The sequence below is a fragment of the Chlamydotis macqueenii genome, chromosome 2, assembly GCF_036417535.1.
Source record: "Chlamydotis macqueenii isolate bChlMac1 chromosome 2, bChlMac1.mat, whole genome shotgun sequence".
Classification (NCBI taxonomy): domain Eukaryota; kingdom Metazoa; phylum Chordata; class Aves; order Otidiformes; family Otididae; genus Chlamydotis; species Chlamydotis macqueenii.
Genome location: NC_141557.1, coordinates 69,041,005 through 69,057,969, shown reverse-complemented (window position 1 = coordinate 69,057,969; position 16,965 = coordinate 69,041,005). Strand labels below are relative to the sequence as shown.

Here is a 16,965-nt window from a genome sequence, read left to right as displayed (position 1 = left end):
CAATGTCCAACCTGGCCTTGAATGTTTCCAGGGATGGGGCATCTACCACCTCTCTAGGCAACCTATTCAAGAAGGAGGGCTCAGGGAATTATAGGCCAGTCAGCCTCACCTTAATCACTGGGAAGGTGATGGAGCAGCTAATCCTGGAAACCATATCCAGGCACGTAAAGACAAGGAGGTCATCAGGAGTAGTCAACATGGGTTCACAAGAGAAAGTTATGCTTGATGAACATGATGGACTTCTACAATTAAATGACTGGCCTCATAGACAAGGGGGTAGCAGTAGACAGTGTCTGCATAGACTTCAGTAAGGCTTTCAGCATTGCTCAGTCGCTGTGCTGGCACAGACAATTTAGCCAGGTCATAAGCTCTGACAAATGCTTGTCTATGACACGTAGACCATAAAAGTCTCTAGCTCACTTCAGTTCCAAGAGAGTATGGGATTAGCCCATGAGACCAGAGTCCTCGTGCTCTGCTCCATGGAAAAAATTACCAGGACTCAGTTTCTAAACAAGAACATCTTGCAGGAGTGCTGTATTCACAGCACACATTCACACTGGAAATCAACTCCAGATGCCCCACTTTCCTCAACATTCTCTCAGCCCTGCACCTCCCCATCCCTTCGATCTACCTCTGCTATAGCAAAAAAAAACCCAAAACAAAACAAAACAAAAAACCTAGAGTCACAGTTTAACTTTCAAGGACTTTTCATATCTTTTCTCCTTTTCTAGCTGTCTTAAGCAGAACCTTAGGATCTGCCTTCAAAACTTTCTGTCTCTGGGTGGATCCAGAGACAACAAACAGCAATTTATTGTTCTTTCTCAATTTGGGGAATTGGGAGCTTTCTCTTCTCAGAAATGTCCCAGACAGCCTGCAAGGGTGCTGTCTGGTATCTATAGGACAGCAAAGGTCTCCAGTAGTGCAAAGTACAGCGATGTTCTACTGGCTCTAGTAAGAAGCAGGATGGGAGCATGTATTTGATGCACATTTTGCCAAAAACACTGCTCATAGGAGTTTGAAAGGCTGACAGAGTGTAGTGGTTGTGAGCATTTTTTCCTCCCTCTTCCTTAGCAGCTGGTGTTCGTCAGCTGGGCTCAGCAGAGCACCACTGCTGTCAAGCAGGAGCAAAGTTGTTATTAGCAGTAGATAATCTCCAGTCATAAGAGTGGGTTTAAGGGCCAGTCATCTATAAGGTGCAGATGTACATTCAGAATGCTTGTAAAGCAAAACGCAAGTCCACATGACTGTGGCCAGTGGGGGCTGGAAGGAGGGGCGGAGAGAGTGTATTCTTCTACTTCAGCTCATTGCTGATGCGTGACAAATTGCACATTTTAAATTCATTATGAAGTTGAGCAAAACTAATAAGCGAGCACTGTATCTGTATGCCCAGGCCATCCTAGCCAGCATGTTTTAGTACCAGTCTGCAGCCTCTCATAGGAGTAGGCACAGTTTCCAGTTTTACAAGTACTTTGTGCATCACAATCAGTATCTATTCAGAAGGTATTTTGTTAGGGTGACTGTGCTACCTCTCTCCAAGCACCCTCTCCTTGCCTTTGCTGCAGCTGGATATGCAGAAAACCAGAGAATCTCGCAAAATGAGGGCACTGAAAGCTCAGGACAGAAGTATTTCAGCCCTGGCATCTGAGTGTGGCCTGCAGGGAAATCCAGGCTTCTCCTATGGCATGTCAGCAGCCATGAACAAACATACTTTGCTCAACTTGCATACAGTTTTTTAAATATTAACTCCTTTCAGCCTCTCTGCCTGAATGCCAGCTACATAAACTATGCAGACTAGCAAGGAGCTCAAAAAAAAAGTCACCAGTTTAAGGCAGTCTTTTTTTAGAGGACAAATAATTGCAAAAATGAGGGGTTTAATAGCACCTTTGTTTGAAATGTCACAGGGAAGACATCTACAACACTGTCCCAATGAGGTTTAAGAAGTGAAGTGTCTGAAGTGTAAAGGAGAAACAACTCTTCAGGTCAGCTGGGCCAGGAACAGGTTTCTCTCCCATTTTGTATAAGGAAGATGGAAGATGTCATTGGGCATTCCCTCTCTTTCCCTAGTTCAACATCAGCTCTCATTAAGGAAAAGAAATAATGAGAAGAATACTGGTCTCCCCCCAGCAGCTAGATTGTGGTAATGAAGCAGGATTTTACATTGATAAAGGGTCAGAGGGAGCTGGGGAATGTGCAGGCAGGAGTACAGGCAGCTGATATTAGTCAGAAAACTACGACTGGAGAAACTTCAGTAGATGTTCAGCTGAGCCCTCAAAACTTCAGGGAGAAAATGGAAAAAGCTGATGTCACGCTACGCAGAAGACGAAGAGAAAGGCTGCAGCCTGCTCAGCGTGTCACATAGGGTTTGTATGTTTGTCCAGAAATGTTTTGTTTCATGGAGGTTTTTTTGTGTATTTTGAAGCTAAGAGTATTTGCATGGAAATAGGATCTTTGTTACTTTGGAGATTATTGATTTCTGCTGCTAATTCCTTATTCTATGTAATAAGCCTCTTTGCAACATTCCATTTATTTTGCTGTGGAAATAATTATAAAGCAACAACAACAAAAAGATCACTTTATGGTCCAAATTTAGCTTCTGGGTAATTAGTGCATCTCAGTAACTTAGAAGAAAATGCAGATGGGACAAGAATTCTCCTTAGTAAAAAATATCTTGTTATGCTTTTAGGCCACTACATTTAAACCTAAAGGTGATGATATAATTGTGAGCAAATCATGTCTAATATCTTCTCAAAATAACAGCTATGCAGTTTCCTGAGGCATGGAGTTTGTTAATTATAAGCAGGTGAATAATTTCCTCTTTTTTTTTTTTTTTTAACTAGCCGTTTTTTGTATTGTCTGTCTCTGGTGCAGCATATTTTCATTGATGGTCCATGAGATGCTGCAATTTAAAAAAATATTTCTGGACTTTGCTAATACAGAGAGGCAGAAGTAGGCTCTGGCAGTGAAGGTGTTAAATGGGGAAGGCGACAGGTTGTGTTCTTGAGGGCGTTGGGAATTTATACAATGGGCAAGTCTCTGGGTAGGGTGGCGAAACACAAAATTCTCTAGAAAGGCAAGAACTGACTTTGCAAACAGTGATGCAGATAGAAAAGAATCAACGGTGTAAAACATATGCAAAGGCAGAGTCTGATCAGCAGGTATCACAGATACAGATGTGACTATTAATGGCTAGAAATCACCCACACATCTGCACTGCAGCTAGCAACACAGCTACTGGGGAGAGCTCCCCTTGGAACCTGCGCCAGTAGATTTGTGCTTGTAATTACCGTAGCAGTTGCTGCAAGAAGAGTTGTGTCTACTAGAGTGGGCTGAATAAGGGATTTTTTGCTTTTGGTACTCGAGTGGAACAAAATAATTAACAAGTGGGACAGGAAAAACTGAATAAAAATAGCAAATTGAGGCATTAATTTTTTATTACAAACTGCAAACTAGCATTTCAGGTCACAACCAAATATTTTGTCCAATGCTTTTCTTAATACTTTTTAAAACTTTTTTTTTTCCTAAGGAAAAGTACATCTAGTGAATTGTTTTCTCAGCTGAAACTACTCACTAAGTTCGACCTCACCTTGCAGGTAGTTTCTGACCTGCTGGAACTCAATTTTTCGACAGTGTTACTGTTTGTCACAAACGTGTCACCCAGCCCTAATTCTTAATTTTCAAGTGAACATTGTGGGCCACAGCCCTTTGTGGCTATTTATCAGCTGCCTTTCATGCAATCTGGGGGTCTGAAATCTCTCTGGCACAAAATAGTTAATCACTCTTAAAGCTCTCAAATTTGTTCACTTCCAGGAATTTTCCACTTCAGTAACAAGACAAAGTGTGGGCACCATGCTATTTCCTATGCATATTTTCTCCTAGAAACAGAATTATCATGGTTTTGAATTGTTAACACTGCCAACTTCTGTTATAAAAGCATTTATTTGGAATTCCTCTATTGTGGCTGTTCGAAGTCACTGAGTATTTTAGCTTTTGATTCATTTCTCAGAAAGTGGAGAAGTTACTTTTTTTTTGACGTTACCAATGTAGAGTGCCTATTTGGAGATTAATTTGATTTCTGCAGTATTGTTTGTTTGCCTTTCTTCATGCTGGTACTGGCAAAATGGTCTATAACAAACTAACACAGTGAGGGGTTATCCATAATTTCTCTCTCCCTGTTCTTTGAGTGGTCTGTAGTTGCTGCAGTAATAGGGGAGAATTTTTCAAATTGGCCATATAAGTGCTGAGCTTGCCATCTGCAAGCTGGTGAAGCTCCCCACCCAAGTTTCCTTCGTTAAAACCACCAGCTTTTTGTATTTTGGATTGAGATTTGCCATGACGGTCACAGAGTATTTGGACTCCCAATCAAAATTTGTGTGTTTGCTTATGTGTTTTAAATGTCCCTAGCTTGATATTTTAGGATTACAGTTGTGTTAATGCATATGTGAATAAGAAAATAGGGTGCTGTTGCTTTTTTTAATTAGACAAATTGCATACTGACAGTGCTAGAAGTGTAAGGTACCTGCTAATGCACGGCTATGTACATACAGTCACTGTGCCCCATATATACTCACCAATGTACTCACTGCGGTCCACAGAGGCCCATCAGGAGGTCTGATCTTCACACTAGCTAAAAATGTTCCCTCTGTTATGTGCTTCAGCCCTTAACCCTTCCTCAGAGCCAGCAGCTGCTTCTCAGCATAGGCAAAATTTAAGTTTGTGGCAGCTGTGGATTTCTCAGAAGACCCTTAGAGGAGAGGGGAAGATCAGTGGGGTTTTAGAGGGTTGTAGGAGGTTTGGGGCTGTGCTTCCATTGTCATCGCTCAGCCTCCCTCCGCAGTTTCTTCCCTGGATCTACAGACCTTCTTGCCTAGAGTGTTGCTTCCTCTCTCCATCCCTAGGCCACCACACATGCACATAACTGCTTTATTCCTGTATCAAACCATGCTCAGCCATGCGAGCTTCCCTGAGTACCCGGAGCGGGGTGGGGGGACACACCGAGAGGGAAGGGGGCTCCGCTATTCTCGTTCTTGCTTGAAGATGGCTCTGCTTTTAAGAGTGTAACTTTTATGGTAAGAAGCAGCCATGTGTTGGAGACTAGAGGAATACCCCAAATTTGTTTAATCCAAGTTGCTAAAAACACCAGGGGATGGTGTCACAACTCCAGTCACAGCTGGCTTGGTTGGGTGACAGAGAGCTGAAGAGGTCTGGACCCCTGCCTCCGGTCTGTTCTTTGGCAGAACAATCCACAGGATAGTCCAGGAAACCCTTCAGCAGCAGAAGATTGGGGACAACTTTGCAAATATGTTAGTGGTGATCTGGTCCCCTACAGATCTTCCAAATACAAGGTTATACCTCAGAACAGGGTAAGTGCAGAAGGTGGCAGGAAAAGCCTCCAAAGACGAGTGTTTGGAGGAAAAGAATATTTTATTTGGCCAGAAAAAAAGTAACTTACTATGAAGAGTAAGGCAAATAATATTTCTAAAGTTTAGCATCTAGATCTTTCCTTCAAAAACGCCTCTTTAAAGACTTATTGCTGTACATATATTTGTTCAGACAAAACCACATTACTATAGAGAGAAAAGATTTTAAAACAAACCAGACGCAATAATACCTATAGATAGCAAGCATATCTGTTCAGCTCAGATTGATTTTTGTGGTGACATTTATTCAAGTCGTTCGTGGATTGACCTGGAACTGTGAATTATGATCTCTTTAGCTTTGTAAAATCAGCTTTTGGTTCAATATTATTACTTTTGGAGAAGCAACTGTCTTCTCACAATGCTATACAGACAACAGAAGGACAATCGCTAACATTTTAGAACATTTTTTTCTTTATTACAATGGGTCCTAACATCCATCTGTGTTTCCTGGCACGCTTTAGCTTTTCAACCAGTATTTAGTACATTTTTCCCTCTGGATGTCTAGTACTCAAAAATATCCCGTTTTTATTGTTCTGAAAATATATTCTTGAATGAAATACATAGTAAATTCCCTCCTCTAAAAACGATTGTTCTTTGTTTCCTGCTGCAGTAGTTGGATTTTTTGTTCTTGGGATTAGGGATAAGAGACTTGAGAATTAATGCTGCAAAGCTCATGTCGTGTAACTATCTTAATTCCTCCATGCCCTTTTTAAAAAATTATTTAAACTTGCATGGTTGTATTTTATGTGAACAGCCAGCATTTGGCCAAAAGGTTTGATGTTAATGAAATAGTACAATAATGAAACAGAGAAGGCTCCATTTTAGAGCCTCAAGACATGAGCTTGCGTGACCTTGTAATGTTCCACATCTCAGTAGGCATTTTGCAGTTGGTAATATTGAAAAGGGGGCCGACATCTGAATTTGTGTGTCTAGCACTACTTGGCTTTATCTTTAGAAAAGAAGAAGAAATTAAGTAATTCCTTGGGAAAATGCATTGTGATACTGTGGTCTAACGAAAGACTGAGAACTTGGGTATGTTATTATTCACACTGTTTCTACTCAGAGTCATAGGACTATGTAGTCATTCCTTTATTTCTTTTAACAAAATACAGAGTTCACAACTCAGGATGATTCTGCTTTATTTGGATATTTTAAAGAAATATGTCCTGTATACAATAGTCAAGATTTTAACTTTATGCAGACATAATGAATTGTCAAAATCTACATTTTAGATAAATTCTCTTTCCCCAGCAGACCTAGTCTGGGCAGCCTATTCTTTCCTGGGGAGCTTGTAACTTCCCCAAGGGTAAATCAAAATCATAATAAATCAATCCCTCAGCCAGCTGAAACATGCATTACTTGAGCTGTGAGTCAAGAATGGATTCACGTGGGCTAAGGAATGAGAAAACAAATTGGTCAGGTTTAGAGTTTTAAACAAAGGGCCAGCTTGGTTATATTTTTCACTACCCACAGATGCTTGAACAAGCAGAAAATTTGCTGATTAGTTTTCCTAAAAATCCTCACTGCAATCTAGAATAGGCGGAGATTTAAAGTTTATATTGAAGCTGTTTTTCAACACAAAACCAAGTCTGGGATAAGCATAATTTTGGTGGGTAGTAAAAGACTACTTAGAGCCTAAATTAAAATCTGAATAGTTTTACTTGAAAGTCTTATTTTCCTGCAGAGCCCAGCTGGATACATGACTGCAGATGTGTTACGGGAGCTGTTATTTGGTTGGTCCACGTGCCAGACTGCTCTGTATTTTTTGAGATGAACTAGGAAGAACTGCTGAGCAAAAGCATTGCCTCTTTCCTCCAGGACATGGGACTGTTGTAGCTATCCTGGACCAGGTGGTCCAGCCCAGGGAATAAACTGGGATGCTGAGGCAGCAGAAGTACCTTGCCAGTAAGGCACCATCAGAAAGTACTTATATCTTTAACTGACTTTTTTAAATTTTCACCAAAACCAAGAATTTCCTACCAAAATTGTCTAACTAGTTTTCATCTACACTCTGTCTTAGTGGTGCTTCACCCATTTTCCCAGGGATGAACAGAGGTCCCTGCCCGCTTTGGTCTGCTCTCGTTACTGCCACAGGCTTCTTTATAGCTGCAGAAGCACCATCATCTCCCAGGGGCTGAATGTTTAAAATCAACAGGGAGGTGGAGAGCAGTCATTACATGGTAACTGAGTCGTGGCAAACACTCCTTATGGTTTTATTGCCTTAATTTCTCAGGAAAAGGAGTTAAGAGGCATATTATCATGACTGATACCATGAGACTTGTCACAAGGGAAAGAGAGCTTAAAGGAAGAGATAATGTATCCTACAAATTAGCCAACATCTTAATGGAGTCTAGTACAGGAATTTTAATGGCGTAAAACGCTTACATTTGCCTCTTTGGTTAGGGATTCTCTATTTAATATGCCTTCAGTTTGTTCACTCATTGATAAAACTGTATTTAATCCCATTTTATAAATCTTGTTAGCAGAAAGGTCTGTCGACCCTAAAGTCTGGCTGGCAATATCTGGGCTGATACTTCAGAGAAGGTGAACCTCCAGGCTTACAAATATTTTTTGCTCATTGTGCAGTGATGTAAGGAAAGGAGGTAGCTCATCCTGCCCTCTGCTAACAGTTAACTGGCAGAAGCAAATACAAGATTTTCTTCTCTGTTTTTCTCTTCCAATTTTCTGTACTTGGCATGGGAGTATAAAGAGCCCCTAGTAGCCTGTACTTCATCAATATGGCTTTGGTATCAGCATTATTATTGGGAAAGACTAGTTAAATTAAGCAACAGTGAGACTCTACTCCCATTGAATTTTCCTCATGTCGAATTATATAGCTGATGTAAATCAGTGCAGTTCTGCTGGCTTCGGTCGAGCTCATTTATGCCAACTAAGGAGCAATGTGACAAGTAGTTCTTTGTAGCAGCTGGCTTCTCACACACCTGGCTCAGATTTACTTCTCTCTCAGAGCAATCTCTAGGGTGGTATGAACCCGTTGCAATGGAGTAAAAAGATTTGCACCTACAGAATAAATTCAAGAGCTGCTCCAAAGGTTATGTCCCACTGCACTCAGAAGTTATTTTACATCAGGGTGACTTAGGTCGTCAGAAACAGCTGTGTGAGCATAGCTGGACTCCGAGATGTTTTGGTGATGTTCCGGACACCTCACCATGCTGCTGCATGCTCTGTTGTCACCACCCCATGACCTGTTTGCCCATCAGTCCTGCTCTTGAGTCACACACACCAGATGTTACCATTCAAGCACTGGAGAGCTGCTTGGTTCTGCCTCTTGTGTCTGCAAACACAGAGTCAATAAGCCTGGCAAGTATACAGGGCATCACTTTCCAGCAAGCCCTGTGCTGTATCCAGCCATTAAACTTATAGATGACCCCATACTACGCTCTTAGATCTTCTCACTCTCTGGGGAGAGGCAAAAATGGGTTCCTGATACCCAGAAAGCACACATCCAGCACTGTCCTGTTCTCAGAACAATGAGCTGGATGGCATTAACCAGCTCTTTCTCAGAGCTCATCCACAACAAAACAAGACACTAAGGAGAGAAAACTCATGACTCTTAGCAGGGGACAGCAGAGGCAGCCAGGAGTACCTTGCTTCAAAGGTGCTACCAGACAAGGGGCTGCAAGAATCTGACCCTCAGCCCCACAACTAGCTTGCCACTGTCCTGAGAGCCCTCTGGGTATGGCCACACTGCAGAGCAGGGTAAGCCTCACTGTGTGAGCTCTTCATTTAAGTGTTTTGTATTGCCTGGGGAGACATACAGCCAGTTTTTCCTTTTATTGCTCCTGCAGGACACTGCCACATTGAGCAGAAACTTCCTATTCTGAGTTCTCAGTTTGCTGGGCAGGCTTCAAACAGTAGCATCCCTCAGTGAAAATGTTGCCTTCCTTTCCTCGGGCTCCCTGAAGAGATTGCACCCCCACCAGCCAGTACTTGCAGTCTACAGCAATTATTTTGCACAGTTGTCCCTCCTACCCCAAAACTCCTACTTATCCATCATGACATGCCCAGCCCAGAGCAAATGCAAAAAAAAAAAAAAAACAGAAAAACAAACAAAAATACCCACCTCACAATGTTCTTAAGAAGAGCTGCTCAGCTCTTGTTATATAGTTCTAGCACAAGGAGTGTGGTGCATTTTGCTCATGCAGGGAATTAATTCAGAAAATTGGTTTGCTGTCAAGTTTATCTTTGTAAATGTGAGCAAACTGTTTTACTTTTCACAGACAGTCTCATTTGGATATTATTTTTTCAGTTAAATCCTAGCAAGGCTTTCTTTATGTCACCATAAATCTTAGGAAGGCTTTCTTTGTAGTAAAACCGTTCTCAGTCTATTGGCAAAACCGCTATTAACCATATTGCAAAATCATATGAAGTATAAACCAGGCAATACACTGCAAAGCACAAGCTACAAATAACAGTTTCCTATTCTCTTGGATGCCTGAAGCTTGTTACAAAACTGCCTGAATGGCACAGTGAAGGTCAAGCATGTTACCCTTCTGATCAACAGCAGCACCACACATCCCACCCAATTCTTACAGAGCTCACAAGCAGATCTGGTCTTTGCTGTTGCACCAGGCTCCTTCCTCACCTCTATTTTCTCCTGTTTGTCCTGATTGTGCTGCTAATGAGACACTTGTTTCCTGACCCCTGGCCTCTTGACAGCCCATGCAGCCCCTGTGATGTTAAATGAAATAAGGCACAGCAGCAATCCAGCAATCAAACTACTGAAATCAACCTCGGCAAGATAGGTGGGCATCATTAATATTTTTTTTATTCTGGGCAGCACAGGAGGGAAGGTAGAAGAGGGGAGGTATCACGCCTTGTGTTTGCCAAGGGAAGAACAGCACACTGGAGATAGTGTACTAAAATTTGGTGTGAAAAAAACCTGTATCTTTGCAGCCATGGCAACAAAGCAATTGCTGCTTACGTTTCTTGATTTACAGGATCAGTAACTAGTATCAAGATTTTCAAAGATGGTGATGTTAACAGCTGTTCAACATCTGGCAAACCTAGAAGTTGAGGCGGGTAAAAGGAACTAAAACTAAGCTGTTCTGAGGAACTGGTGGAGTCATTTGTAAAACCCAAAGATAGTTTGGGCGCAGAAATCACTGTGGCAGCAAAAGTAGAAATTAAATTAAAAAAGCAAGAGGCCAAGACAAGAAATAATTGTGAGAGCTTGGAAGCAAAAGGCTGGGGAAGGGGCTGGTTTGATTGAGGAGATCATCAAGGAGAGACTTACAAAGAGGAAACAGGAGCATCGGAAAGGATGATGGGAATGGGGATGTAGCAGCAGTTCATGGAGATGAAAGCAGATGCTGGTACTGGAGGCCAGGCACCTCCACAGCTCTTCACTGCCTTCTTTATCCTCTAGCTGTGCTTCACTGCTTGCACGGTAAGGACTAGTCATGATTTTGTTACACTACAAAGGTACCTTATCTTTTCCTACTGCTTAAGTCTTGTTATTAAAAATTCTTGGCTTTGTAAGAGCCCAGCAGCTATCAACAACCCATGAAGGCAGATCAAAAGCATCATGCCTTTTTCTGCTATGTGAGTGCATCACTTGAAAATGATGGTCATCATTTAGGCAGGAGCACACTGCAGCCTGAAAGGGGTGCATTGTGACATCCATATAATAATTTGACCCTCAAAAGGTCACAGGAATTTCTGGCTGGCTTTTACTAGAGGCCCTACCAGGCAGCATGGGGAAGAATCCCACTCTGTAGGTCTCTGAGCAGCGCAGGAGTAGAGGGCGCATTTCCTCTGAGTACCAGGGGCATACTCAGAGGAAATCTCTGTCCTCTTGTGTGGAAGCAGTGATACAGTGAAGTAAAAACTTTGTTTAAAAGCACCTACTTCATCACAGGTACTCCCATAAACATGTGGAAGACTTGGTCCTTTTTGTAAATCACCTATTTAGACAGAGAAAACTCCCTTTTGTTAGAAACACTTCAGTGTGAACTTTTCTTGACAGAACTGTGAGCTGAGTCCTTCAATCTCTGTTTTCTTGGAAAGGGGGAGACCTTTTCAGGAGCATTCTCTTCAGATTAATTTCTTCTTTTACTTGTTGTGTGATGTTTGTTTCTGTAGAAGCAGTTGCGCATTGGATGGCTGGAGTCTTTCCTTAACACCCCTCTGATGCATCTTCTTGAAAAGCATCACGGTGCAGTGGATTGAAAACGTTGTATAACTCAATTCCTGCAGACGTATGTGGTGGGGCTAAAAGTGGCAAGTTTCTCTCTTTGATTCTCATGCACTGCTAGAACTAAAATAGTTTTAATTGCTTCGTAGTCCTAAGGTGAAGTCTCCCATTAGCAACAGCTACTGTATCTTAAAGATGGTTATAACAAGCACTCGAATAGCGCTTTCTGTTTTCAAAGTACTTTGCAAACATTCTCCACTTCTGAATTAAGGATGAGTTTCTGTCCCTTTCAACACTTTTCCAGTGAAATAAATGTTCAGTCTGCGGAGGGAAAGAGACAAAGCTAATGACTCCAAATTCTCCACTGGAATAGGGCCATGTTCTGCTCTTTTGTTTTCATGGTGTAAAGTGGCCCCAAGGAATGTATGGCTGGTATCACCTCTGCTGGTGGAAATTCTCAGGCTATATGAAGTCAGATGCCTGTAGCACTTCTGCCTTCATACAGTCAGTGTGGGGGGTGGGCTCCTTCCCACCCCACGCACTTCCGCCCTATGCACCACGCACCTTGTGAGGGGGAGGGGTATTGAACTGGTGCACATGCGAGCTCCTGGCTCTGGAGAAGGCTAGGGAGGTGTGTGCATCTCTAAGCAGTGGCTCAGCCCCTGTGTTGTGAGGACCTGTTGTCAGACGTCTCTCATCCAGCCTTCCCATTTCAGTGAGCTTCTGTGCCCCAGGCAGAGGAAGCATTCATCGCAGAAGATGAAGGCATGCAGCCAGTGTTCATGTCACACTTCGTATCAGTACCTGGTACCTCACAGGGGAACTGATGAGCCAGCTGGCAGAGGCTGGGGCCCCCAAGTTGGGAATGTCTCTGAATGACCACGTCATAGGAGGAATAGGAGGCTCTGTCCTGTCACTGGCATCGTTGACAAAACTCCCATTGACTCGGAGGAGAGTATGAGGAGGCCCAACAGTGTTGACTTCTGATGTCATCTCCCTGGTTTACTTTGTTTTCCAAAGACCCCTTTGTGCTTCTCTCCCTTGCTTTGTATTCTTAATATTGAGACCATTTCTGTGCTCAGGGACCCCATTTGTAATTAGATTGTGTTTGTTGTGACCCTGTTATGTATAGATTGACTAGCAAGTCACGCTGATCCTTCAATATAAGGCTTAATAAAAACCACAAGATTACGAGGAGGGAGGTGAGGGTGCAGAGGAGGGCTGCTATTGTTCTGCCCTTGGCACTGCCAAACCATCCCTTGTTTTTTCTGTGGACTGTCTGTGTGTTCAAATGCTGTTTGAACAAACGGGGCGCAGTCAGGAGGCTGGCGAGAGGGCGGCGAGAGGGCAGCGAGAGGGTTAGCCGAGTCTTAGCTAGAAATACTTGTGCGAGTCAGGAAGCAGGCATGGGAGGAAGGAAATTAAGTAGAGACATCTGTGTAGCTTAGCTTTCAGCAGCTCTGCCTGGGGTAGGAGTGGGAGAGTCATGCCTAAGATGACATAACGTATTTTGTCTTTCGCGAGTTGAAAACAGAGGAAACTGCGAAAGTGAAGCATGGTCTGTGTCACGCATGGTCCGGACGTCCCAAGTACATAATGGAGCAGTGTCAGTGCTTTCTGCTGTGCCTTTCACACCCCAAAATAACTGTTCCAGACAGAAAACTGAGGAGAATGTGATATGGTCCAAAAACTGATCTTGGGCTTTTTTCGCAGACGACTGAGCCAGAGGCCGACTGCTGAAGAATTGGAGCAGAGGAACATACTGAAACGTAAGTCCTGATAATGCTGACATTTAACCTGAAGCCAGCTAGTTTGGGTTGGTTTAGATGTATGTTGAGTGGGTTTTATAAAACATCAACTATTCTGCATGTGCATCATTAATAATAATAAAGTGCATCATGGATGCAAATACGTGTGCAAGTCTGTAGCAACATCTAGAGCTGCAGAAACAATTATTTAAAATCAGAGTCAGTAAATTCACAATAATGAACAATCTATGGGGAAAAAAACCCGGAGGTTGAATCTCTTTTGCAAGTCCTGTTCCAAACAGAGGGTCAGTCATTCTAAAAGCCTTCATGCGGCTCTTACACAGATGAGTATCCCGTTATAAGTTAGCAAAGACATTAGGGCATGGCTTGATTAGTTTTCCTAAAAGTCTTCACAGCAATCTAGGCTAGGTGGAGTCTTTGGTCAGTTAAAAAAAGAAATCAGTCTGACTCAGGATTATTTCCGTGAAGTGTTCCCCTGAAACTCTTCCTTTAAATCAGGCAAAAACTTGCTAGTAGATCCTCAAAACATTAAATGATGTTTTAAAGGGTCAAAATGCCATTTAGAGAGCCTGGTCTGATTTAAGTTAGTAGATACATTGCCACCAACTTCAAGGGAAGCAGGACTGGGTCTAGCACGAATCTTGTAGTCTGATAAATGAATAGGGAAAAAAAAATTAGTTTCTTTACTCACATTGAAGTGGTGTGGATATAAAATATTTCCATTAAAGCTGTTTATCTGATTGTTCTTAATTTGGAAACAGAAAACAAAAGAAGCAAATTCTTCCCCTTTAAAGTCAGTAAATATATATAATTCCAGGGAAATTTTAAAAAATTACTACGGCAAAAAGTATTCCTAAATGGTTCCTTAAAATATTGTAAGTTTCCTTAGGCATGTCCGTGATTTACCTTCTCTTGTTGTTCAAATAGCTGCATTGTGCAGAATCATAAAAATGTGGTAACAGAAGATTAGTTCTCTGAAAATTAGCAGAACTGATTGATTAAATACTTCAAAATCAAATTCCTAGCAAGTTAATGATAGCGTTAACGTTCAGTAGGGTTTTTTTATCTGTTCATGTTATTACGCATGGCAGACAGAGAGAAAGAGAGAGACACCACTGTCAACACAAGGAGGAGAAAAGACCAGACAACAGAGCAGTGTGGATGAGCCAGGGGCTGCCAGGAAAGCCATTTGTTTGGGGCCAACCCCCTTTTGATAGCTGTGCTCCTGCTGTCTACTCCTAACTCCCTTGCCTGGCCACTGAAAGAAGTCAGGGGCAGAAACTGGGGAAACAGGTGGCACATCCAGATGTGATTGTCTCAGGAGGGGGTGACAGAACAGCTGGAGGAGAGGGAACCTGCGACATGACTGATGCCAGGTGCAGGCGAGGAGGGACAGCGGCCAATTCTCTGGGCAGCTTGTCTTGTCATCCCAGGACTTGCTACCAGCATGACTCAACGTGTGTCATGCACCACCTGGCACGCGTGCGTGACCAGTAAACACCGCCCTGGCACTGGTGATGGTGGCTGGGGGGAGGTGGGGGTTCTCAGGCAACTGCTTTGGCAGTAGTTGGCATCAGCAGAGAGGCAGCATCTCCAACGCTGGGTGCCTTGCAGAGATTCCTGAAGGTCATGTTGCCGAGCACAGAAGTCATGTAGCAACCTGAAAATGTCTTACATTTCAGAGGAATTGTGCTCTGAGTCACACTGGTTTCTTTTTGAGTTGAATAAAGGGTCTTAAACAACATGGATGTGTTTGAAAGTATTACCCTGAACCCAGAACTATATTGTATTTCCTAAATGGAATTTTTGTAGCTTGGCTCCTAAGCACAGATCTGCCCCAAAACATGTGTGTCTTGGTAGGCAAACAACTTCATAATTACAGGAAAAAAATAATGTGGTATTTCCAAGGCATCTCAACCTTTGGTGAAGCACAGCAGGAAAGGAACAAACAATTAAAAAAAAAAAAAAGAAAGTAAAAATGCTCCACTCTTAAGCAAGTAAATATAAATAGTGTCTGGTTTGTACAGCATCACTTTGTGTCCTTTCCCTAGACTTCTGAGAAAAAGAATTGTAACAAATATAATGGAGCCTTGAGAAAAAGATACATAGGAAGCAATAATAAAATGGCTGTAAATTATCTGCATAAGCAGGTCAAACTATTTGCAAAAGCCCAGTTCATAACACATACAAACAAAACAAGAAAAAAAAAAAATAGAAAACCCAGCAAGCTCCTAAGTAGAGTAAATAGGACTTCTTCCTTTGCAGTTAAAGCTGAAATGTCCTTGGTGCACGTATCACGTCTGGTACCATATGTTCCTGTTACATGTGTTACCACATTATTGCCCATTCTGATGAGAAGAAATGAGGCAAAATGTGGTTGGACATCCAGTCGTCCGTGGTACTACGATAATTATGAGATGGTCGGCTTTACTGAATTGCAAGAACAAAGCATCCATTGCACAAGTTCCACTACTGGCTTTTAGCAACAGTAAGAGTACAGAGGCCGCAACAAAGAGACCAAGAACAGGGACACTGGTGCTTGAAGGGTCCTTCACTGAAGTATACCCAATTCACTGACTCTTATTTAAGTCAGAGGAATGTACTGAGAGGAGTCCAGACCTGCAGGGTTAGTGTGAAGACTAAAGAACACTTTTTGCAGTTAATACTTGATGGCCAGATTTTTGAGGAGAGATGCCTGAATGCCTCATGCACCACCCCCGTGCCACTTCTCTGCTGGGTAGAAGTACTTCAGTTGTCAGCCTGGCACATTCAGGGTTACATACATTCCTCACAGAAATGATGGTTAGATAGGCCCTGAGGGTCTCAGGCTGTACTGGGGGACATTTCACACTGACACAGAAATCAGGCCTGAAAATCGCACCCACAGCCCCCCACCCTCACACACAGAGGTCTAGAGGAACAGAGCATCTCCTCAACACAGCAGATAAAATAAAGCAGCAGTTTTGTAGCTCCTCAAGATTGGCATGACTTAATTAACTTTAAAGAAATAGCTAGAACAAAGTCACTGGTTTCAAAGGAGAATGTATTCCTAATTCCCAGATTTTACCTGACCGAGGTCTTCAGCCTGCCTGGCTGTCTCTGAAGGTAGGTGGCTGGGCTGAGAAGTGAGGAGAAAAGACAGAGATGGTATGCCAAGTACCAAAATGTACACTTCATGTGTGACTGGCCATAACTAAGTTTTAGATGTGACTCCTCAGATGCTTGCTGTTCTACCCTGCCTCTCTGTGGGCTCTGTTTAGTGCTATGTGTCTCTGGCTTAATCTTACAGGGATTTATTAGTGACTCTGCTTCTGAGAGTAGGCATTTGTAGGACCAGCTTCTCCAAATTTGAGGCACAAAGGGAAGAATGAAACTGCTAGGTGAGCAATTGCTAGAAGAGAATCCAGCCCAGTGGAAACAGGAATCACTGAAAGAGGAAAAATATGTTTATCAATTATCATTTTAAAAGCTATTTGTGATTCCCTGCTGTCTTTTGTTCTTTTTACTCCAGTATCAGTTTCCTTCCTCCTGAAAATGTAAGCAGTATTTTTGGTAAAATGGCATTTAAAGATCAGAAGCATATTGTAAAGCATCGTAACATTGCCTGGCTCTTTGTCCGCTT

At 42.5% G+C, this 16,965-nt stretch overlaps 1 protein-coding gene across 5 annotated transcripts in view; it reads left to right on the top strand.

The window, feature by feature from the left end:
• The window catches only part of PHACTR1 (phosphatase and actin regulator 1), a 317,085-nt gene that overhangs the window by 280,786 nt on the left and 19,334 nt on the right, over positions 1-16,965 (top strand). For all 5 annotated transcript variants that reach the window (XM_086740218.1, XM_086740215.1, XM_086740216.1 and 2 more), the window contains one exon: positions 13,288-13,343. In XM_086740218.1, the coding sequence (XP_086596344.1) occupies positions 13,288-13,343 (56 nt within the window). The remainder of the gene's footprint in view (positions 1-13,287; positions 13,344-16,965) is intronic.